This window comes from Jatropha curcas, chromosome 1 (assembly GCF_041381405.1).
Source record: "Jatropha curcas cultivar XTBG-Jc1 chromosome 1, XTBG_Jcur_1.0, whole genome shotgun sequence".
Classification (NCBI taxonomy): Eukaryota; Viridiplantae; Streptophyta; class Magnoliopsida; order Malpighiales; family Euphorbiaceae; genus Jatropha; species Jatropha curcas.
The window spans coordinates 5,524,477-5,548,440 of record NC_143151.1 but is presented as its reverse complement, the minus strand read 5'-3'; the positions used below and the strand labels follow the sequence as shown (position 1 = coordinate 5,548,440).

Here is a 23,964-nt window from a genome sequence, read left to right as displayed (position 1 = left end):
TCAAAAGACTTTTTTGCCCCCTTTTTTCTTTACAGTCTGAACGGATCTTTTTCTCTTTTTCTTTTTTTTTTTTTTTTAATTGATGATGTGGACCTTTAATCATCTTCAGATAATGGTTATCCTATGCTCAAGGAAAATGGCACATACCCATATCATTTGATAGGATAGGAAATATCATAGTAGCAACCTGTTTTCTCCTTTTCTGTGGAGAAGGTTCTATTTAGCTCCAACCTTTATAGGATTGACATTGTCACTGTGCTACTTCCCATTCACTAAACAGAATATCCCTTTAATGAATTATTGAAAACGACAATGCATATTCCTCCATATTTGAAAATGGGTTAAACAAAAAAGATAAATGTGGGTCAATATTATATATACTAAAACTATTCTCATAGTCATTGGTTAAGCATTTGTCGGAGGAGGCACGTAATCTTATGTTTTAATAAGATTGTAAGCACTTTGCTCAGATGTACAATTCGTGGTGCATTAGTTTTATAGATGATATTTTTCGTATTTCAGAGTTTGGTAATATAACTTATTCCTTCATTGAATATAGATTTCAAATTCTGCACTATTCATTAGTAAGCGGTTCATGTATAATTATGCTATATATGAAAGATACAAAAATTTTACCTATTCAATTATTATAAAGATCTATATGTTTTTTAAACCCCTCATCCATTTTTCATTAGATTTTTTTATACATTGGCAAATTATGTTATGTTTTTTTTTTATTATTATAATAATTACTTCTCATATTGCAAAGAGGGGTCGTGTCCTTCCTAGTTATTTGGCTATTTATTTTGATTATTGTTATAGAGTGCAATTAGCTAAATTATATATATTTCTTTCTAAATTAGCATTTTATCATTTTTTTAACTTATACTCCCTCTATTCTCTTTATATGAAGAAAACATAAAATGCATAGGGATTAAGGTGATGGTTAAACTGAATTTTTTTTCCTATTTTTTGCATAATATACTCCTAATTTGCATTAAGTGCTCCATTAACTGTGAGGGAGCCAACTCACAAAGAGAGAGTACCAACGGTGCATTTATGTAATAATTAATGTCTGAAAATAGGTAAAACATTTAAGAAATGAAGTAATTGTTTTAAGAATTCAAAGGTTTCAAATTTGATTTTTACCGTTTAAAAAAATTTTATTTTCCCTTATTTACATCAACTATTTAGTGATTCCAATAACATGTGTCCAAATTTAACAAAATTGTAAAGCCAAAATTTTTGGTTACTACAATTGTTTCCTCAACTTTACAAGCTGGCTACGTATAAATTCCGATCAGACCTAAAATATGTAATTGCATTTGTAAAATTTTTGAAAATAAGGGCAATGGTCATAGATATTATGAATCCACCATTTTTATTTGACCTCAACGACATTTTAACTAATTCGCGCACATATTCTGAAAATACACTTACTACTTTTGAATTACCAAACTTGAACTACTTACCTGATGATGAAGAAGGTGCTATGGTTATTGTTGACGCTAGTCAATCTTAAAATGTTGTTATAGATAACAGGAAGGCAAACACTTCTGACGATGTTAAACATTATGTAATCACTGTGCTTTTGGCCAAGATGTAGCAAGGTAACTTAAATGCGCACAATTATAAAAAAATTGCGGCCACATTCAAAATTTATGTGAAGATAATTCATAAAATCTAGTAAAATGCAAAGCATCGTCTAAAGAATAACTCCATTATCATGAAATATTTGTAAGATAGGGGTAAAAAAAGAGTTCAATTCTCATATAAAATGATAAAATAATTTATTATTAGACGTTACACATCAATTCATTCATTAGTAGACGAATTGGGTCCATCTCTCTCACGTGTGCACAAAATGATTAAAGATGGAGAAATCATACTATATAACAAAAATATAATATTGGTTATAGATATAATAAAATGAGCATACATTTTCAAATAAAACACATTTAAACGATTTATACTGCTATAGGCAGCATAGATTTTTGTTCAATATTTTTTTAATATGAACACATTTGTTAACTCTTTAATAGTTAACAATTTTATGATAAAATAGTCATTTTATTTTGCTTTGAAAACATAAGGGTGTTAAATGTTCAACCTTTTCTTTTATTTGCCACACTCTCTCTCTAGCCGTACATACTCAAAAATCAAATGAAGGCATTTTAGATTTTCATTAATTGCATCATTTCTAAAGTTTTTATTTCAAGTAAAATTCTCTATATCAAAATAACATCCAAAATGAAAAATTTCACTGAATAAAGAGAAAATGAATGTAGTAGTAATTGAAAAAACAAGTTTGAAAACACCCGTAAATAATATTTCATTTTTGGTATGGGCTTTTAGAACCTTAAATCAAGCAAGTTTACAATTCAAGTCAAGCCCACAAACAAAACTGAAACCAAAAAACAGAATTACACACAATACTTTTATTTTCACTATCTTGTGTTCAACTCTAAAAAAGTCAAGTCAGTGACAGCGCCAAAGCATAGCTAGTAAAATTAACAACCCAAAAAATTCCACCAAACACATCCTAATCGTTATCAAAAACAAACAAATTTCCACTTCTCCGATCCCAAAACCTCCATAGCAACAACACTTCAACACAGTAACAAAAACAATTACATCTGATCTGTAATCGAAGAAATAACAGTGCCTTATCTTTTTCCTCAAATGGGGCTTGATTTCGCTGTCTTGAGCTGAAATGCAGCCGAATCTCTTCCCGTTCGGTACCGTTTTAGGCAATCCCTTTCTCTTCAATGGTGATTTAACCGAAGGTGGTGTCGGTGTTGGTGGATTCGAGAGCTCTAGGGTTTTCTTCTTGGTCCCTTTTTTATTGTTCCAAGGAGGTGGAATGGATTTGTCTAAGGTTGGAGAGAAGATTTTCAACTCCGTACGTTCTGCTAGATCGCTTGGTCTCTTGCCGTCAACTGATCGGCCTGAGGTAAATTCACTGTTGCGTGAAATGTAGTTGGATTTTGAGGGGATTCTTTTTATGAGCTATAAAAGTGCTGCAATATTTTTTTTTGGTCTCAATGGAATCCAGTGCTGTCTGATTGAACTCTTAGAACTTCGTTAAGTTGAGAACACGATTATGGAGATATAATAGGATTGATTGTCCTTTTTCAATAGTTTTAATTTTGAGTTATATTCTTTTATTCTCTTCCATTATTAAATCTTAAAGGAAATGGAGGAGTAGGTTAGAGGGTTTTGGTATTTATTATAAATCTTAATGGAATTTGATTAATTTAGTGACTAATAGAAGCCTGTTGTTTCTAGTAGAATTTAGTGAATTAGATTAATTTAGCAAAATGATCTCGGGGAGGAAACTTTATGTTTGGATTAGCTGATGTTTTAACAATGGAAGGGAAGTGCTGAAAGTGGGATTAGTTCAGTGGTGTAGTGGTTCCCCAACACTTGTAGTCCAAATGTCCAGAATCTATCATGCAAAGAGATGGAGGAAGTGAAGAGGATTCTAAGTATAGGATTGAAGAAGGAGTAAGCTAACAAATGCATGGGTGATGAAGGTTGATCACATTCAAGTCTTAGGAGTTAGGAAAGTGAGGCTGACATTTGAAGGGGGGAGGGAGAGGAGGGGAATACTAGGAAAAGATTTATGGTTCTACATTTTTATGAATGTGTAGCACTAAATTGAGTGGAATGAAGAAAAAGGATCTATAGCTCTGACCCCCAAATAATTTGGTACTAAAGCTTAGTTGACTTGAATATTATGCAGCAATAGAGGGATGTTGGTGATTTTCATTTGCATACTTGTGAGTTCTAAGCCTATATTTGTATAAGTTATATTTGATGCATCATAGGTTTTCCAAATAAAGACTGGATAATATTATAGTTAGCTATTTTCCCTGGATCAGTTTCAAAGAAATTTGTACCAAAAGAAATATATTGGCTTTCTTAGAACATGTTAGATATCAGGAAGAATTATATCTAAGGTAATTTCTGTGAAGTTTCTTTCAGTTGAAAGTGTAGGTCTTGTGATCAACCAATTTCAAGTGAAAAAGCATAATTTTTTCCGAAAATTCTTAGAGCAAATTATCATGATAGTTTAAAACTTAGAAGCCAGTGACAAATGCTTTCTTGAAGTATGCATTCAAAGAACTGCTCCATTAAATACAAACAAAATAAAATCTGTAAGCACTTCAGCTTTGTTGTTTCATAAACCATATCGATTTTTAACGCTGGATTCGTGTTGTGTTTGCATGTTGTCACTAATTGCTACCTCTACTTTGAGGGATTTTTAATATGTTGACTGGTGCAGCTTTTAAGTCCATATGATCCCGGAGATTGCTATGGCTGTTGATTTTTGGTCTTGTGATCAAACAAATTTCAAGTGAAAAAGCATCATTTTCTGAAAATCCTTGGAAAAAATTATCATGATGACTTAAAACTTAGAAGCCACTGACAAATGCTTTCTTGAAGTATATATTCAAAAAATTGTTTACTTAAATATAAACTCTATAAATTTGCAAGCACTTCCAGATTGTTGTTTCATGAACCGTATCAACATGGTTCAACATGATCGAATGAAATCAAGTCCTTAAATTTAATGCTGGAATCATGTTGTGTTTGTATGTTGTTACTAATTGCCATCTCTACTTTCCAGGATTTTTGGTATGTTGATTGGTGCATCTTTTAAGTCCATATGCTCCTGGATATTGCCATAACCGTTTCACTGAAACCTACTTGAGTTAATAATATTGAAATTTAATTTTTTTATGTTCCCTTTTATAGGTTCCAGCTCGAGCTGCAGCTGCTGCAGCTGTTGCTCGTGTTCTTGCTGGACTGCCTCCTCATCAACGATTCGATCTTCCTTCCAGCTCTGAAGGATTACGCATGATATATGGAAGCAAATCACCTTCTCATGTGGAGGAAATAGAACAGGACTTCTATGAAGAGGTCTGTACATGATTTAAATCTGCAGTGATTTATATTTGGCTTTGATTTTTTCATGTAGCTTTTTTTTTTTTTTTTTTTTTTTTTATTTTCTGGAATTTGATATCTTTTACATTGATATATTCTCGTTGACGTGATTCACTTGTAGAAAAGTTGCATACATTTTATGTATTAGTGAGAAATATTGAAGTGACATCAGTACGTGTCTTGTTTTCTTTCTTTATATAATACAAAATAACACAGTTTTTTTGGAAGTTCTTTGAATCTTTGAAAGAATCTGATATGAATATTGGGAGAACTGCACCCAAAAGCTAGCTTTTGAGGTTGTAGAGCCTAAGTCCATATAATCCCGGATCAAAATTTTATATCTTCAACATGGGATCCAAGTCCCATACCCAATTAGGATTATAACCTTCCACTATGCTTTTGTAACACTAATGCCCAAGTAGGTTGGATATGCACTAGCTTATGTAGTTTCGGACAAACAGTGCAATTCTGACTTCATCACCAATGCCTCGGGATTGCAACTGAAAATGAGTGGACGACTCTGACATCAATGGATATGAATCTTTGGAGAACTATACATCAAAAGCTCGTTGTTGAGATTGGAGAACAAGTCCTTATAAATCCTACGTCAATTCTTTCTTATCTTGCAATTAGGATGAATCAATCTAAGTAGCTCAGATGTGCAAACCTCTAAAAGACTTCGAGCACTATAATGACTTTCAGTACTTTTCTCTGTTACGCGTGCAGCCTTGTGTCATAAGTTTATATGTCTAATAATACCCAAATCCATCAACTATTGCAGATTCATCTGGTATGCGCGATGTAGTTTGTTAAAGAAAAATCCATGTTTCAGTCTATTCATTAGCAATTAAATCAGTATATTTATCTTTCCAACAGCACATATTGTTTCGCTGTATCAGGTTAGGTGCTCCATAATTGACTTGTGTCAACCGCCATTGGTTTATGTAATTTGAAAATGATGATGAACACATAAGAGTAAGTAGCTAGTATGTATGGGCAATTCAGAGAGTATTATGACATATGAGTTTAATTGGTGATATTTGTAGGTGCTTCAAAAGGATAAGGAAACATGCTTTTATAAATGAAACAACTCGATTCAGTTTTAAGGCTGTGATTCTTTGATTGGATTTATAACCAAACCCAGTTTTGTATGAACTTCTATTGCTCAGAATAGCTGTATCTTGTAAATGATTTATGTGTCTTTCTGCAGCTTGAGAGGGATTATTTATTTCTCAAGGCAATCATGCCAAATTGGCAATATAATCCTCATATTATAAGTCTAAGAATGTTAGTGCATAAAGATTATAATAATTCTCTCTCTCTCTCTCTCTCTCTCTCTCTCTCTCTTTCAATATTAAATCCTTTTTCCATTTCACCTTTTCTTTTTGAATAATTTTTAAACAGGGGAACATATAACCTATTGCATTAAAGTCAAACCTGTTAATTTCATGTCAGTTTCTTCACTTAGAATATGCATAGTTGCCTCTGCATCTAAAGTTCTTTCAGGTGTAAAGGTTTTGAGTTTATTTACTAAACTATTTATGTACATTCTTTATGCAGGATTTTGATCCAATTAGACACATCTTAGAGAATATTCCATCTGAAGAAAATGAGTTAGAGTATTTAGAGAAACAGGTATTCCTACTTCATACGCAGTTCAAAGTTTTACCTCTTTTCAGCATGCCCTATTTTGATTCTCAAGTCCAATTGCTTCTGGTAATTACAGTGTATGTTTTGCATGAATTAGAAAAGTCTTTTCTGTTTGTACATGTTTGAGCACATGGGTACGTGAAAGCAAGGTTATGGGCAAATTGGGATTTCCATGAAGTACTCCTGCTACTTCATGCTTATTTTTAAATTTTGGTTTTTGCACTTCGAGCGTGACATGTGGCAATATGTTCAGTTTTACCATAGCAGTGAACTCTTTAAGAACAAGATATTTATTGAGAAATAAAGGAGATAAACACATGAAGGATAAGGCATCCTCCTTTGATGCCTGCAACTATGAGCAGAAATAGAAACAAACTAACATGCTCCAATAAAGCTAAATAATACTTAAAGATATTCCTTTAAATCTCCTGAAGCATATTCCACAAAGAAGCTATCAAAGTTAGATAAATATTTGGTTTTTGATAATCCTCCCCAACAGAACACAAGAATGTAATTCCGAAGAAGTTTTGGCATCTCTACACTGAAATCCTCTTGTTTAAACCAAAAGAGTCTCAGAAAATTCTGGGTCCACCTAATGCTCCTAAAAGATACTAGAGAGAAAATTCTAAATTGTCCAAGCTACCTCATATTGTAAAAGGGAGTGTGAACTTACTATGTTTACAACATGTAATGCTCAAATAAGAAGATAGTGTTCCAGGATGCTTTCTCTTCTGTACTAGGTCTTTAATTTTCACCTTTTGGAGAACTATAAATTAATCAAAACCGTTACCTTGATAAAGGAAGTATCTAAAGACTATTATAAAAAGTTTTCAAGCTACCTCCTATTGTGAAAGGTAGAGTGGACTTGCTATGTTTACAACATGTAATGCTCCAATAAGCAGATGGTGCCTCAGGTTGCTTTCTCTTCAGTACTAGATCTTTAATTTTCACCCTTTCGAGAACTAAGTTCATTGAAAACCCTTACCTTGATAAAGGAAGTATCTAAAGACTATCATCAACTATTTAGAATACATAATTCATCACCATTGTTCAATACACGCAGGAACAGCCAATATGAATATAATCCATAATCGTGAACGTGTTGGATCAAATTTTCCATTATTATTTGTCAGTCAACAGAACTTTGGAGCATACCATAAGAGGCTGATAGCATGCCTTGTGGCAATAGTTCATGCAGATGGAATCCTACTTATATGGTAGTACAACCTCCTTGTTACTTCTATGGAAGTTGATTTTTTGGTGCAGTGTATTTCACATTTATATAGCTTGGTGGTTAAGTGGAATATTTTCAAAAGCCTCAAGTGGTGATTTCCATAATCTCATAAATAAATGTTGTTCTATTATTCTTATTAGTTTTTATATTTTTGGTCAAATTTGTAGAATTCCTTGTGACACATAAAGAAAGTGATTGTTGATCATCTTACAATGCTTGTTGCCTGATTAAACTATGTATCAAGTATGTTATTTGAATTTTTTTATTTACAAGGCGTTCTTTTCTCTAGATGTTCATGTGTATGATTGACTGCAATCAGCATGGGTTCTTCTCCTTGTAGGCTGCTCTTAGGTTAGCACAACTGGATAGAGTTGCAGAACGTTTATCCCAACAAGTGATGGAGCATCATGAAGTAATGGGTAGGTTCTTATGACATTTCATGTAGTTCTGAAATTTTAATCCAGAATGTGTTTTTCTTTATATGCTGTGTATTTTTATACTCATAATCTATGATTATGAAGAAGATTTCTGAGCAACTAATGCTTTTGCCTGTATATGCTTGATGAGTTATTATGTATTTTACCCTTAGTTATTGTGACAGATTTTCTTTTGTTTGTTTTTGTTGTCAACTTGTTTTTCCATTGTCAAAAACATCTTCATCCATGAGTCCATGGAAATGATGTTATCATTATTGTGAAACTTCGGTTTGCCTTAATCATTTTGGTTATATTGGTTTTGTAGTAGTTTATGGTGTGCACAAGTTACAACACTCAACAGCTAAGTACACAAAACCATATGTGATTCTGTGCTCACACAGGGGGATTTTTATTCTATTAAGGGCTTATAGCGTTGGGAGTTGCTTTATTCTGCTAACCTTAGGAACTTGTCAGTACTTTGTTTGTATTTGGATAGTGCCCCTTTGAGGAGGGTATTTAACATCCTCGTTGCAAGATTTTTCAACATATTTCACTTGTTAGAAGTCCCTTGCTCTTTTTTTTTTTTTTTTTTTTTTTTTTTTTTTTTTTTGTGTGGTTGGCAAGAAAAGGGCCTTCAAGTCCTCCTTAACATAATTCCATTGACTCTTCTGTTGTGCCCATAATTCATTATGGAGTTAATATTCTACGTTTCCTTACGTTTGAATGAGATTTTTATACTTGCTTTTGGCCAGTGAAGGGGATGAATTTAGTCAGGGAATTGGAGAAAGACTTGAAGGTAGCGAATGTCATCTGCATGGTAAGCATATGCACGGTGTCTTTATTAGATGCTAAAAGAGTCTGTTTAAAGGAAAATATTATGTAAGAAATGTATCTATTTCCTTTTATTTTATTATTTGTTAGTAATGACATTTTTAGTTTCATCTTCAAATTGCAAGTGCTACTTTCCTTGCTCAATCTGCCTTTTATTATTGCTGTCACTGTTGCTTCCAGAACGGAAGAAGGCACTTGACTTCATCAAGGAACAGGGTCTCAAGTGATCTCATTGTAAATTCTAATTCCAAAAAGAAACAAGCTCTGTTGGTATGCCCTCTTTCTGGATACTGAATACCATATGAACACAATATAAACTTTTATGTTCCCCTTGGTTTTTGGTTTTTGAGGAAAATTAATGGCAGCCAACATAAAATATTATGGTCACTTGACTGGCAGGAAGAAAATTTAGACTTTAGCATTTTTGTCTAGAATATTGATAAATATGCTCAGTTGAAAAGATACATGGCATTGTTTCTATTTCAGGACATGCTTCCAATATTGTCTGACCTTCATCATGCATTTTGCATGCAAGCAGCACTTGAATCCTTAGTTGAAGAAGGCAATTACTGCAAGGTGGGTTTATTTCTGATCCAACATTTTCTACCGTGTCTCGACCTTTGATTCTCTAGTTTCCTCCTTTTCCATTGTGTTACTGTTTTGTTACTTTGCTTCCATTTTGAAGAAATCGACTAAACTCTCATTGTCTCTCAGGCATTCCAAGTCCTATCTGAGTATTTGCAGCTATTAGATAGTTTTTCTGAGTTTTCAGCCATACAGGAAATGAGCCGTGGAGTTGAGGTGAATATTCAATTGAGATGCGTTTATCACAACCAAAAGAATAATTATTTGTTTCTGCTTACAGTTTTAACTTTTAATAGAACTTATATCAGGAAAAATTTGGACTTCATTTCTGTATTGATTATTCACCCTTGTATTCCATTATTGGATTATATGTCTTTTGTGTTTTTAGTGCTTATTCATTGCATGGTTTACAGAGGATGTTACAACTGCAGCTGCTACTTCCGTTTCTTTTTCTTTTGTTTTAATTTTCTTAAATATCATACAGGTTTGGCTGGGAAGAACCCTTCAAAAGCTGGATTCACTTTTATTAGAAGTGTGTCAGGAGTTCAAGGAGGAGGGTTATATAAATGTCAGTATATCAGTCTTTTTCTGTAAATTAATATTTTTTTTCCCAAAATTGAGCAGATATAATGGTTCTCTGATTTACAATTTTTAAGCATACTTATTTATTGTTATTTATATTAGGTTGATATGTTTCATGAGATGAAGCATGTTTCTTTTCTGTTTTCATGATACCGTAGTAACTCTCTGGAAATTATTATTTTTATATTGGCATATACATATATGGATATGTATATATCATCTTAGATGAGGACCTCGCATAGTCTTTTCAATTTAGGGAAATTAGTTGCATAATTCATAATTTCCATCGGTTTAAAAAAAAAAAAAAAAAAAAAAAGAGGAGAATTGCTAGAGTCGCTTGGCATTATAGCAGAGACTCAGGACCAAATCCTGCTGCTAACAGCAATAGAGATTTCTGGGAAACAAGGGAGCTAATCCATTTACTTTTTGACAATTGGACCCAGGGAAAAATGATAGCTTATACTTGGTACAATACAAACTATATCTATTTTCTCTGGGGATGATAATTTGAATGTGTTCTTCAGAGATCCCATCTCTCCCCACTTTTGATTGGACAGGTTTTCCAAAATTTGAATGGATTCATGGCAGGTTTTGGTAAAACCTGAGGTTTTTGACGCAATAACGGGTGAAGTTGGAATATTCTCTCATTCCTGTAAAATCACCCCAATAATGATGTACGACATTTTGTGGTTAATGTACATAACCATTACAGATGTCTTTTTTTCTTTTCATCCATTTTATAGTCATCATTTGAAGAGAGTTCTACAGAATTCTCTTCCTTCCTCTTTTTGATGGCCCGCCATTGACCTCCATCAGTTGGAAGGTCCTCTTCCCCTCTTCTCCATCATTACTTTTCTCTCTTTTTCTCTTTATCTTTTCACCAAAATCTCATTGTTCAGTAAAAAGGGGGACTTCTTTCTGGTTTAAGCATCTCTCCCCACTCTTGTGAAGCAATACCCTAAAAAAAGTGCCTAAAATTCCACTCTTTCTTAGCTAATTGAAATCCAAGGACGGATCTCCACAAGTGTATTGCTTTGACCTGAAGATCCAAAGAAAAGTGAACAACATGTTTTTTTTTTTCCTTCTCTTAAATGTTTGGTTGAGAATAATTAGTGATTTAAATCCTTAAAGATCTCACAAGAAGTAACATTCCCTTTTATGTTTGATGGTCTTTATGGACTTCCCCATACAATTTATTATCTTTTTTTTTTTTAAAGTGTTTTCATGACCTACTATGCTCTGTAGTTTGTATAGCCCAAGATTGTTAGCTCTGGAAGGAATAGTTTGTTGATTTTGGGGCTGTATGAATGGTTCTATGTTCAAGTGATTTTGTCCAAGGGATGTTGGCTACTTTGTTTGGTGAGCGGTGGTTTTGTTTAGGAGGCTGGTTGTGCTTTCTGTTTTTGTGGCATGATAGTCTTGTGGTATTCAGGTTGGTTTTGTAGATGCGTTGTTTTCATTGAATATTTTTTACTTTTAACCATTGTAGCAAAGAAGAAGATGGAAGTCCTTGCTTGACCATGCTGTGTGTTTTTGTTCATACTTATTCATGCTATTGGCATTTAAGGTATGATATGGACTTGGAGTTAGAGGGATCACTTGGCTTGAATTTGGATCTTGTGTGAGTTAAAAAGTCTATTCTTTTTGGTGGGGAAAGCAAATCCAAAAACTGATTCAACATTGAAAACTCAACTCAATAAAATTTTTTATCCCAAATGTTCAGTCAGCCACACCGATCTGTTTTGTGATTGTGCTTTGTTTAGATTTATATATCCAGAAGAGTTCTAGAGCTAAGCTGTTCTATATCTGCCCCTTCACTTTCTTATTTTCTATCAATTTCCTCAAACCTTCTGTAGTGCGTATTGTGGTCTATGATGCACATGTGCAGACCATCTCAATCTTCCTTCTGTCAATTTTTACTCAATTAGTATCACTTTCACCTTCATAAGAACGTATTCGTTCTTTATTCTACCAATCCTTTTATTTTCTTATGTCCATCTTAGCATAGTCTTTTCTATCATGCTAATCTTGTGAACATGTTGTTTCTTCATTGCCAAAAACTTGCTCAATACATTATTGCATGTTGATGCCTCCATAAAGAAACAACTCATTGCATCAGCACTTTGGACTGTAAAATTTGACGAATTTCTGATATTTTTGTTTTAGATTAAGGTTATATTATTATTATTATTATTTTTTTTTTTGTGGAAATTCTACTGCTTTTATCAATTCTACATCTCTTATCATACTAGTCTTGTGGTGAATTGATGATAAGAATTTAATAATGTTCTCTTGTTCAATTTCTCAATTAAAATAATAGATTATCATGTCAACAGGTGGTTGATGCTTATGCATTAATTGGAGATATCTCTGGTCTAGCTGAAAAAATACAAAGCTTCTTCATGCAGGAAGTCCTATCGGAAACTCACTCTGTGTTGAAGAATATTGTACAAGAGGTAGAGATAATTAAGATTTACAAGTCTGTAAACTTGACTTTCTGAAGGATTGGAAATTGATATGAATAGGTGAATTAGTATTTTAAATTCAAAATCTCAGTATTTTTGATTATTTCTCTTTAGAGTATGTCATCCATGCATTAAGGTTGTTTGAAGTTGTATCTGACAGATCAGTTAGTTCTTGTTAAATGATTTCTTTTCTTTAGTATCATCGAAATTCTATTGATGGTAGCTTCCACTTTCTTATTGGAGAACATCTTTAATTAGATGATTAATTAACTTTTGCAGGACCAAGAAGTACAAATGCAAAATAGCAGGTATTTTCTTTTCACTTTAAACATTCCCTATATTGAATTTTTAGCAGTTTCTGTACTTTTCTTCTTTTCATAATGCTTTAATCTTCCAATGTATTCCAGACTTACCTACAGTGATCTATGCCTTCAGATACCTGAATCTAAGTTCAGGCAGTGTTTGTTGAGAACACTAGCTGTCTTATTCAGGTTGATGTGCTCTTATCATGAAATAATGATCTTTGAGCTAGAGAACAAGGTAAACTTATGTTCTTTCTTTCTTGTATTTTGTTTTTTGTTATTAGTTTGAATGTTCTTTTGGCTCATATTGTTACTACATCACAATGCTACTTATAGTTTTTTCCATCCTTTGCATTTTGACTAGACATTCTTTAAGCAAGTTGTTTATTATCTGCCAAAGAATAATTGGGCCAAAGGTTGGTCAAATAAAATATTTCATCTGCCAAATCTTTTTAAACTATTCTAGGGAAGCTTACCAATCTGAATTTATAGCTCTTGTATCAACTTAGAACCTCTTAAAGCAAGAAGAAATTGAAACCTTTTTGGTCATATAAGTTTGTCGATAGAAGTAGTATTTGAAAACATTATAACATTAGCAAAAACAGATGATTTCCATGTTGGATCTGTTTTTGGAGAGAACATATTTATAGGTATGGTTTTATAATTACAATCATGTCAGTGTAATAATGTTACTTGATGATGGGTGTTTCTCTTGATCGTCATTCTAATACATTTGCCTGTCAACTTTTTTTCTTTATGAAATTGTTTCATCTGTCTTGCAGGATTGGGCATCCGAAACATGCAATATGCTAAGGGAAAGGGACAACTCTTGGCATTCTGGGGATACCCAGCAAGTTGATTCAGCAGCAATAATTTCTTCTGATCCTCAAGGAATTAATGGCTCTCACTCAAAGTCTGTGGACGGACGACCGACTGAGGAAGCTATTGCCACTGTGCCTATGAGAGACTCAATGGGAGCTACTAATTCCATTCATTCAGATTCTCATTCTCAAGTTGATGAGACTAGGAATGATGGCACTGGAGCATCAAGCAGCGGATCACCTTGGTATCACTTACGGAAAGAAGCTACAGCTTTTGTTTCACAAACCCTTCAGAGAGGACGGAAGAATCTTTGGCAGCTTACAACAAGTCGAGTATCAGTATTGCTTTCTTCTTCCGCAGGTGGTTCAATGAGCATTCACCAATTCTTGAAAAATTATGAAGATCTGAGTGTATTCATCTTGGCTGGTGAAGCCTTCTGTGGAGTTGAAGCAGTTGAGTTCAGACAGAAATTGAAGGTTGTTTGTGAGAATTATTTTGTAGCATTTCATCGGCAAAATGTTCATGTAAGTTATTATCAAGGTTAACTTATTTTCCAATTTTTAAATGTTATGCAACTACAGTTGCATTCTTAATTTACTTGGCTCATTTCTTGTATTTAGTATTTTACAGACTCTTTGTTCTGAGCATGCCCTTTTTGGAGGCTTTCTCTTCTGACCTTTTTATTTTTGTTGCTCTTTTAATTCTGATTTCTTTTCTTCTAAGGGTGCTTGCACTTTAGTCAATATAGTTTTTGTACTTTGTCCTGTAATAAAAATTGAATTTGCTGGTTGATTTATCTTCTGTGGTAGAGCATTTACCGTATTAAACAACGTAATTTTAGCAGATTGTAATTTTGTTTTCTGATACTCGTGTTGCACTAAAATTGTTCTTTTCTATTTAGGCGCTTAAAATGGTTTTGGAAAAGGAAAATTGGCTGAATTTGCCATCAGATACAGTACAAGTTATCAGTTTTCCTGGGCTTGTTGGTGATGGGGCACCCTTAATCGCTCCATCTGATGGAAGCAGCTCTACTAATGCCAGATTGAATCATTATAAATCATTGAACTTGGTTGATGCCACTGCGAAGAAGAATGGTTTTACAAGTTGGGTCAGAAATGAAAACCCATTTTCTCTAAAATTATTGCATGGTTCCAAAGAAGGTCATAGTTCTTCCCTACCTAATGGGGCAAGTTCAGGTGAATATGGACATAATAATGATAGCTATCAAGTTGACATCGTGTCTCCCAAAAGTAGTGATGCCAATCATATGAATGGAACTGAAAATGAAGATGAAAATGAAGATCTGCTTGCTGACTTTATTGATGAGGATAGTCAACTCCCAAGTCGAATTTCTAAGTGGACTCATTCAAGAAGCAACTCTGTACACTGGAAAAATGATGAGATAGCTGCACATACAGGATCATCTATTTGTCTTCTGAGGTGAAGTTCTCCTCAGCTTATAAGTGATCAATATTCTGTTTTTAGATGTTACAACCTTGGTTATATGTAATTTGATTTGATTTGGCTATTTACTTATGCATATTAGGTCAATGGACAAATATGCTAGGCTGATGCAAAAACTAGAAATAGTGAATGTTGAGTTTTTCAAGGTATGTTCCTATTTGTCGGCTAAATTTGTTGCTTGAGTTTATTTGTTAGCTTTATTGTCTTAGTGATGCTTTATATTTTCTCTAAATTATTTTCCCTGATTCAGTACCCTATTGCAGGGGATATGCCAGCTGTTCGAGGTTTTCTTTTACTTTGTATTTGAAACATTTGGTCAGCAAAATGTTAATTCAAATGGAAAAGGTTTATCTGACTCTGTCAATTGTAAGTGTGATTTTTACTGATTTGATGATTGTTATATAGGACAAAGTTGATTCTGATTTGAGCTGATGTTATGCGTGTTTTATAATGTTACTTAGATCGACTGAAGACGGCCTTATCCAGAATATCACAGGATTGTGATCAGTGGATAAAAGCCCAGTCAACAGCATTTCCGTCATCACCCACATCTTTAAGTACATATATACATGCAGATTTAACACCTACTAGTCCTCAGAATCATTCACCAGCCGTATCTTTTGGTCTCAAGGTTTGTGGAAAATTCTTATAGCAATTATCTTTAGCAAGCAGTCTGCCTAGGATGATCATATATTTCCGGTCTGTAAATTTCTATGCAAGAGTTCATCAATTATTTAATGGCTGAATATATAAATTCACCCCGTAAATGCCCCCTTGAAATTGTGAAATTTGTTAATGCTGTGCACTTTATTTATCACAACCAAACAAAACTTGAGGCGTGTAATGCATATGCTCAAATTATAAAATACAAATAAATAAATGAATAAAAAAAATCCTAAACTTTCTGCTCCTTTTGCTTTTAATTTTTTTTAATCTCCTCTCGTTATTTTCGTTTTGCTCAACACCACTGCCACTGCCACTGCCGTTTGCATACTCTTCCTTTGTTTCTCTTTGCTCAACCACTAGCTGTAATCCTCTCTCTTCCTTTCTTAGATTTCAAATCTATCTTCCTCAGATTAGTAAAGGAGGGAGCAGATCTATCTTCCCTAGGTTTCAAACTCTTTTATCCCCTTTTTAGGAGTTATTTTTCTTGTCGGTAAAAATTACGGTAAATTATGTGTTCTTGGATTCAGAGTTGTTGCATTTTTTATTTTGAGTTGGATTGTGTTATTTTCTTTTGACTGAGCAGATCAGGTTTGATTGTGCTTCTGTTTGGTTGTGGATGAAAAGATATCATCTGTTGGCAAAACCTTTTTTGATAGTTATGGTGGCTTTTTTCTCTCTGTCCTTTTGCTAGAACTAGTGTGTTATATTGTTGTAACTGTGGAGCTTCTGTTGAATTTGCTTTTGGCAGGAAAAATACAACCCTTGCGTCTCTATTATCTTCTCTCTTTTTCGTTCCTCTATTGCTTTCTTGAATGCAGTAGATGTATATTTGCATATTCTGAGGTTTGATGGATTTATTTGTTTGGATGGTTTTATGTTTTGTGTTAAATTGAAGTTTTGCTGCTAAAAAGTGGGATTGCTTAAAAAGTATTCCTGTATAAAATAATATTTTGATTGAGTTGTATTGTTTGAATTTGTGTTATTTGGTTACCAGTTACTGCAGATCTATTATATAAAATTCTTGTCTTGGATATTGAATCCATTTTTAAATTTTGGGTTTTTAGTTTTTTTTTTTTTATTATTATTATTTTTAATTTTCAAATATTATTTTAGATTTGAAGATTAAAAAGATTTTTTTTTTTTCTCATCACTTGCTTTCGAAGCATTTGGAAAACACGTATGATTTTCAATTTAAGAGGTGTGTCAATGGTAAAATAAAATGGAGCATCAAGCTTTCGCAGGGCCTAAGTTTGGGGTGCCACAATTTTTTTTTTTTTTTTTGAAAAGTTTATGGTTGAATTCATGTATTCGCCCATTATTTGATCTTTTATCTTTGCTCTAATCGTGTACTCCCTCCGTTTCTAAATATTTATTACATTTGGGTTTTCATGCTCCTTAAGAAAACTATTCAATTTGTCTAAGTTACAATAAATTATTGAGTGAATTGACTATACTATGCTTAATTTGTTTAGGTTACAATAAATTATTAAGGAAGTGAAGCAACCACTGTTGGTCATATACAAAGGGTAAAAATGGAAAAAATAATTCATTATTTATGAAATTTACAAATATGACAAGTATTTGGGAACATAATACTTTCTCAAATGTGACAAATATTTGGAAACGGAGGGATTATTTGTCTTCAAGCAAGTGTCCTCCACAACTACCCCCCCCCCCCCCCCCCCCCAAACACCAATAGACAAAAAAACAGAAAAAAGAAAAAATCTTCCTATTACAATGCAATTGTATCACTGGTATATATTTCTTCTACAGATTTAGAAATTAATATGCTCTGCTTTTCATTCATATATGATTAAATGAAAAAGGCCATTTGTTCGTTAATGGTTATGATTCCACCAAAATTGTTCATACAATATCTCATTTTAAATACAATCCCTTTCTCATTTTTCATGCCATGGTTTTGTCAATTGTGGAAGATAGGCATGTGGGCTTCTCAAAAGAGGGGTGGATAAAGACTCCAAAGTTTGCTCCTTTAACAAGAAATAGATCAAAATACAGATGCTATCCTTGCATGCATTTCTAGTAGCCCTTTTCAGTGTACTAAGCTAATTAGTCATTTTCGACACTAGCAGAAAGGGAGTTACCATCTTCTAAGATTTTGTGAGAGTTTTTTAATGAGCTAAAATATGAATGTTCTTATGATGCACAGCGTCTTTCTTGTTCTCTTTTAGTTGTTTTATCATCTCTTGTTTATGACATTTAAGTCATGAACATAACTTACACTTTACACCTCGTCTTATGGCAACTGAAAACCGTGTTTCATGTGTGTGTGTGTGTGTGCGCGCGCGCGTGCTTGAAAGAGAGAGAGAGAGAGAGAGAGAGAGAGAGAGAGAGAGGGAGAAGGTTGGGGGGCAGTAGCCGGATCGGTAAAGTAGCAGGATATCTGCGTTTTAACACAAATGTGCATATAAAACCATGTGTATTTCTTGTTATGTTGATTTATTTATTATGGAATTACAGCAGTCAGTACCATGTTGGATAAGGATATTGAGATATGGATATAGTTATGATGCTTCCAATTTGTGAGACAGTATCTGTTAATTGTACCAGAAGAGTGCATGTAATTAGTAACATAGTACACCAAACTGCTTGGTGCCTTGAGATGTATATACATATACCTGTTGTTTGATAGGAGTGAAGCACTCTGCATGTGAATGATACAACCATTCTGTTGCAGGAACGATGCGTAGCTGCTGATAATATATCTCTTGTTGCTCGAGTGTTGCACAGATCGAAATCGCATCTTCAGTCGATTCTTCTTCAAAGTAACCCAGCTATAGTGGAGGATTTCTATGCACACCTGGTACATTTTTTTATTACTATCTCTTGTGGTATTTAGTATCAATGATAGTTTAGATTTTGCAATAATTGATATGGGCACCCTATTAATGTATAAAAGGGGAGATCCAGTGTACACTATTAATGTATAAATTGGGAATTTAATGAAAATTTCACGTGTCAGAATGGTAAATTATAATAGTTGATCTCTTGCATCAGTTTTATACCTTTTGTGGAAAAGTTACAAAAAAACCCGCAATACAAACACACACTACCTCGATACTACTGTCAAAGTATTCTATTAGTCTATTCTTAGTGAAATGAAAAATTAGAAAATCTCAGAATGTCATAGTTCTATTTTGGCCTTTTGAATTACTCCAAAATAAACTCTGTTTGGCACTCAACCCCCACCTGTGCCTTCTCTCTGTGGACTCCAAGCTCTAATATTTAATTGGAAGAATTAATTTAAAGTGGCTAAAATAGGAGTATTTTGTTTTTAGTTATAATAATTTTTCAATTATATCGGAAGGAATGTTATTTTTGGGTATTATCTCTCTCAAAAACTAAATGTAATGGAAAAAAAAAAATTCATTAGAGCTTCGAGTCCCACAAAAACTGACACAGAGAACTGAGTGTCCCCAGAAGAGTTTATTTTGGGCTAAAACTTTATCTTTTCAGATTGTAATCTATTCTGATTTTGGTTACATTCTTATATAGCTCCTTAGATTTTGTTAACACTCCTTTTGTTAATCAGTGAGTTATGTTTTAACAGGTGGATTCTGTGCTGGACCTTACAGCATACATTCATAGGACAACTGCAAGACTACTTTTACATATCGATGGGTAAGAGCATAAAATGTATTTTTGTTTAAATTGAGGTTCCATTTGGTGAGTTTCATACACTTTTTAGAACTACTTTTTGGGGTTATTAATTTTTCTTTATAATTAATTTGCTGGTGTTGGGAGGTCATATTGTTGTTTCACCAACTTAAATAAATGAAATTGATTTTTTTCCCCTTAAAAGCACGTGCACTTTCAAGTACAAATATAGCTCATGAACACTGCTAAACGCATTTACTTAATCATATGAGCTTCAAGCCATGTATTTAACTTTGTCATTACAGCGAAAAACACTCACTACAATGACATTTTGCTTCCGGTTTGCTTTTTTTCTTTTTCATTGATTTCTAATGCAGTAGTATGTTTTATATGCTGGAAATGCTGCTAATTATGTATGTGCCGGGCTCCTCTTTTGTCAATACTTTTTATCTAGATTTTTATACTGTATTGAAGAAGCACTTCTTATGCAGGTATGTTGACCGGATTGCTAATGCTAAATGGGAAGTAAAAGAGCTTGGACTAGAGCATAATGGGTTTGTTTTTCAGTGCATTTATTAACTTCTATACCTCTAGATTTATGATTTTAACTTCAAAATTGATATTTCTAAGACTCAAGTGTTTACTGGTAAATAATTATATATCATTATTGACTTTGTGCTCTATGCTTACTGATGAACTGAAATCACGTATGGAATTGAAATTTTTAATGAGCAACAGAATGCAGTTATTGGATAATGTGACTTTAGACATCATGCTGTTACATGTAATCCTTTTCTGTGGTTCTTTTGCTTTCTTTCAAAATGCCCATGTTTCTAAACTTAGTGCTCAATCTGTGCCCAACTGTCTTGAGGATTCAACATTTGTTTCTATTTCTTGATTTTTCTTTACTTGGGAGGTTTTTGCTACACTATATAATAATCGATAAGACCTTTTTCTCATGGCCTTAATAGTTGCTTTTTTTTTCTTCCTTGTCTGTTGCCACAGAGCCTACTTGAACCACATACATCAAGTATTATGGCTTTATGTCAGCTGTTATGTTAATAAAATACCTTTCATGTCATTTCGCATTGGATATTCGATACCTGTGGATTTTTTTTATAGATCTAGTACTACCATTTGACATGTTCTGACTTACAATTTTTAGGTATGTTGATTTGTTGTTGGGAGAATTTAAGCACTATAGAACGAGGCTTGCTCATGGGGGAATTCACAAAGAGGTAATGGCTGATGTACAGTGCATCAATACTGTTCTGTGAAATTCTGAATTACATTACAAATTCATCTCACTGGCCTAATTGCTGAAACATTCCTGAACTTTGGACATCTATTCAATTGTACTCAATCTTTTAATCAATTAGTCATATGATTTTCAAGATGGTCTCAGATAATCTCAGGCAATATTCTGGTCAAATTAGTGATTTGAATGTTGACGTAGCAGGTAAAAAAGAGTTCTCTATTGAAAGAAACCTACGCAATGGTAGCCTTAGAATATTTAGACTTCAGAGGACAAATTGACCTTCTGTTGGTCTTTTCAAAGACAGGTGCTAGATTCCCCATCTTTACACTTGATCCACTGAGATGCAGCTTCCTTTGCCTTTGCACAAGCCATTTTATGTCCCCCATTGTACCACCATACTTACAGATGCTCAACATTCTCTTCCTCTCTCTCTCTCTCTCTCTCTCTCTCTCACATAGTAGAATTAAAAAACCAACATCTGAAAGGAGGACCTAAAACTGTCATAAGCACTACCAAGATTGTAACATCCACATGCACTTAGCTTCTTGTTCAGGAAAAAGAAAAAACCTTTGGTCTCTCTCATATCATAACCCATGTACAGGTGAATGAAACAATTCCAGACTTCTTCATCCTCAGTTTCTTTCTTCTCTCCCGTTCTACTTTTGGGGAAAGGAGTCTGTAAATGGAAAAGAGGACTTCAGTATAAAAATCTTTGGACTGAAAACAGAGAATACACTGAGTGAATGTCCACTTAAAGCCTGACCATTTATTTTCCGTTACGTCGTTTCATGTCATTTAATGTTTTTGTATTAAGCTCCAGGGTAAATTTTCTGAGCTGTTGCCTGGTGTTAACTTCGCAACTGTTGCATTGTGGTTATATGCATGCACTTGCAAATAGGTAGATAAATAAATGAGCGACTTTTAGCTGGCTGATAAGCTAGCAGGAATTGCATAGATTTCAATATCTGTGATCATTATTTGTGAATTGTTTCTTGATCCATTAGAATGTTTATGCTGTTCTGTCATTCTGGTTTGTTAAGCTGAGTTTGCTAGATACCTAAAGAGAATATAGTCTCTGTTCATGCATCAAGGGTGTTTATACTTCACAAATAGCCTGCAGTTCATGCACATAAAGACTTTCACTTGTGTGGATCATGAATTTGCTGAGGAAATTTAAGTTTTATCTGCATGTTAAGATTTTGTTTTCAAGTTGAGAACTAGGAAAGGATCCTTTTTAACTTTGTTAATATTGAATGACTAACTTGTTGAACTATGTTCCTCTCTTCCTAGGTTCAAGATCTTCTCCTAGAATATGGTCTTGAAATTGTAGCTGAAACTCTTGTTGAAGGTCTATCACGGGTGAAGAGGTGTACTGATGAAGGCCGAGCTCTCATGTCTTTGGATCTTCAGGTTCCCCCACCCTCATTTTCCTCGGAACTATAAGAGGAATACGAGTGCCTCATAATTTTCATATATTTGCCCCTGCTCATTTTGCGGCTTGTTGAGATTCTGTTTCTTTTTCAGGTTTTGATCAATGGTCTACAACATTTCGCCACTGTAAATGTGAAGCCTAAGTTACAAATAGTTGAAGCTTTTATTAAGGTAAGACTGTAAGAGTGGGCATAATTTATGTGGGTGATTTTCAAAGACGATGGAGAACATTCAGTAATGGTATAGTTGAACAAAGCCTAAGCAAGCAATTCATTCTGATTTCTTGTTTCACCTTTTCCTTCCCCTCACTGTCCCCGAATCTAAGTGTACTAATGAATATTAGGAATATAGATTTATAAAAGGCGAAAGACAGTAATAACATAAAATAAAAGCAAACGCAACAGATGATGAAAATGAGTTCAATTTATATTTGGCATGAAATATATTGCAGTTAATTGGCTAAAGCCGTCAATATGTTGTTTTGGTTAAATATGAGATACACTGAGAACAAATGAAGAAAGCTAAATGCATAATTATAGACACAAGCAAGTTACAAATTTGTTTCTTAATCTTCTAGAAGTGAGAAGTATTCTCTTGTTGGGTTTTATAACAGGAGAACAGGAATGCAATTAATTTTAAATTATGTGTAGAACGATAGATGTTCTATTTGACTATTTGTTACATGACCTTTCTTGCATTCATCAAATGTCTTGTTGAAATGCCAAATGTCATGTAAGTTGGGTTGAATACCTAATCTCATATTTAAGTTGAGAAGCTCAATTTTTACCCTTTTTTTTTTTTATTTTTATATATATATATATAATCCTTTATATGCTAGTAAAATTGGAGTTCCATTTACTTTTGTTAGTTACATTTATACAAAATGTCACTTCCATAGTTAAATTTGTTTCGCATGCCTGCCTCTAAGCTCTTAAACTTTATGTCAACAAGATCAGACTGGGGGCTTCTGGCTTGACCTGAATGCTTAAATCAGTTAAAATGGCCTTCTGAACATAATTCACTTCTAATATTTGTATTGAGAGTTCACACATTTATTCTACTCATACAGGCTTACTACCTTCCAGAAACCGAGTATGTGCACTGGGCCCGAGCTCACCCGGTAAGATGGCTTCGCACAATTGAAATATTATGTATTATTTTGGAGTGGTTAATTGTTTTGAAGGTTTGTGGTAGATTATGTAAAATTCTTCTTGAAAGTAAATTTTAATGCCAGATAATATGATAGGTTATTATATTCTAATTGTGAGAAAAACTTTCTCCTTGCAGGAATACAGTAAAAATCAAATTGTTGGGTTAGTAAACCTTGTTGCTGCAATGAAAGGTTGGAAGAGGAAAACCAGGTTGGACGTATTGGAGAAGATAGAGTGAGGGTGGTATTAGGGTTTCACGTATATAAATCTTGCAATACTTATTTGAAATATTTTGTTCATTGTTTGAGTGATGTAAATTGGATAGAGTTATCATCTTGCTTAATTATATTATATTATATATAGGGTTGTATATTTTGTAATATGTAATGGGTTTTCCCTATGTGGGAATATCAAATGTAATTTTGGATCACATTCTATTATGTGCAATAATGACTTCATCCAATTCCCAGTTCTACGGATACAAATGCTCGAGAGTGATCCAAAAGGTGCAGTCATCTGTAATTGGAGTAATGATGCCC

General features: G+C 33.6%; 1 protein-coding gene across 3 annotated transcripts; it reads left to right on the top strand.

The window, feature by feature from the left end:
* The first annotated feature begins 2,455 nt into the window (after window positions 1-2,455).
* On the top strand, window positions 2,456-23,888 carry LOC105627987 (coiled-coil protein). 3 transcript variants are annotated; one of them, XM_012209272.4, is made up of 25 exons: window positions 2,456-2,953; window positions 4,762-4,926; window positions 6,511-6,585; window positions 8,175-8,253; window positions 9,003-9,067; window positions 9,262-9,351; window positions 9,568-9,657; window positions 9,796-9,882; window positions 10,151-10,234; window positions 12,585-12,704; window positions 12,993-13,021; window positions 13,121-13,253; window positions 13,798-14,361; window positions 14,739-15,277; window positions 15,384-15,447; window positions 15,565-15,667; window positions 15,763-15,932; window positions 18,666-18,791; window positions 19,539-19,609; window positions 20,077-20,139; window positions 20,751-20,823; window positions 22,134-22,253; window positions 22,368-22,445; window positions 23,344-23,394; window positions 23,562-23,888. In XM_012209272.4, the coding sequence occupies exons 1-25, from the start codon at window positions 2,714-2,716 to the stop codon at window positions 23,661-23,663; spliced, it is 3,381 nt and encodes a 1,126-aa protein (XP_012064662.1). In that variant the 5' UTR covers window positions 2,456-2,713; the 3' UTR covers window positions 23,664-23,888. The 3 variants fall into 3 exon arrangements, with proteins under 3 accessions (XP_012064662.1, XP_020532551.1, XP_020532552.1); XM_020676892.2 differs by lacking the exons at window positions 2,456-2,953; window positions 4,762-4,926; window positions 6,511-6,585 and adding an exon at window positions 8,054-8,077; XM_020676893.3 differs by lacking the exons at window positions 2,456-2,953; window positions 4,762-4,926; window positions 6,511-6,585 and having other exon boundaries at window positions 9,008-9,067.
* Window positions 23,889-23,964: the final 76 nt, after the last annotated feature.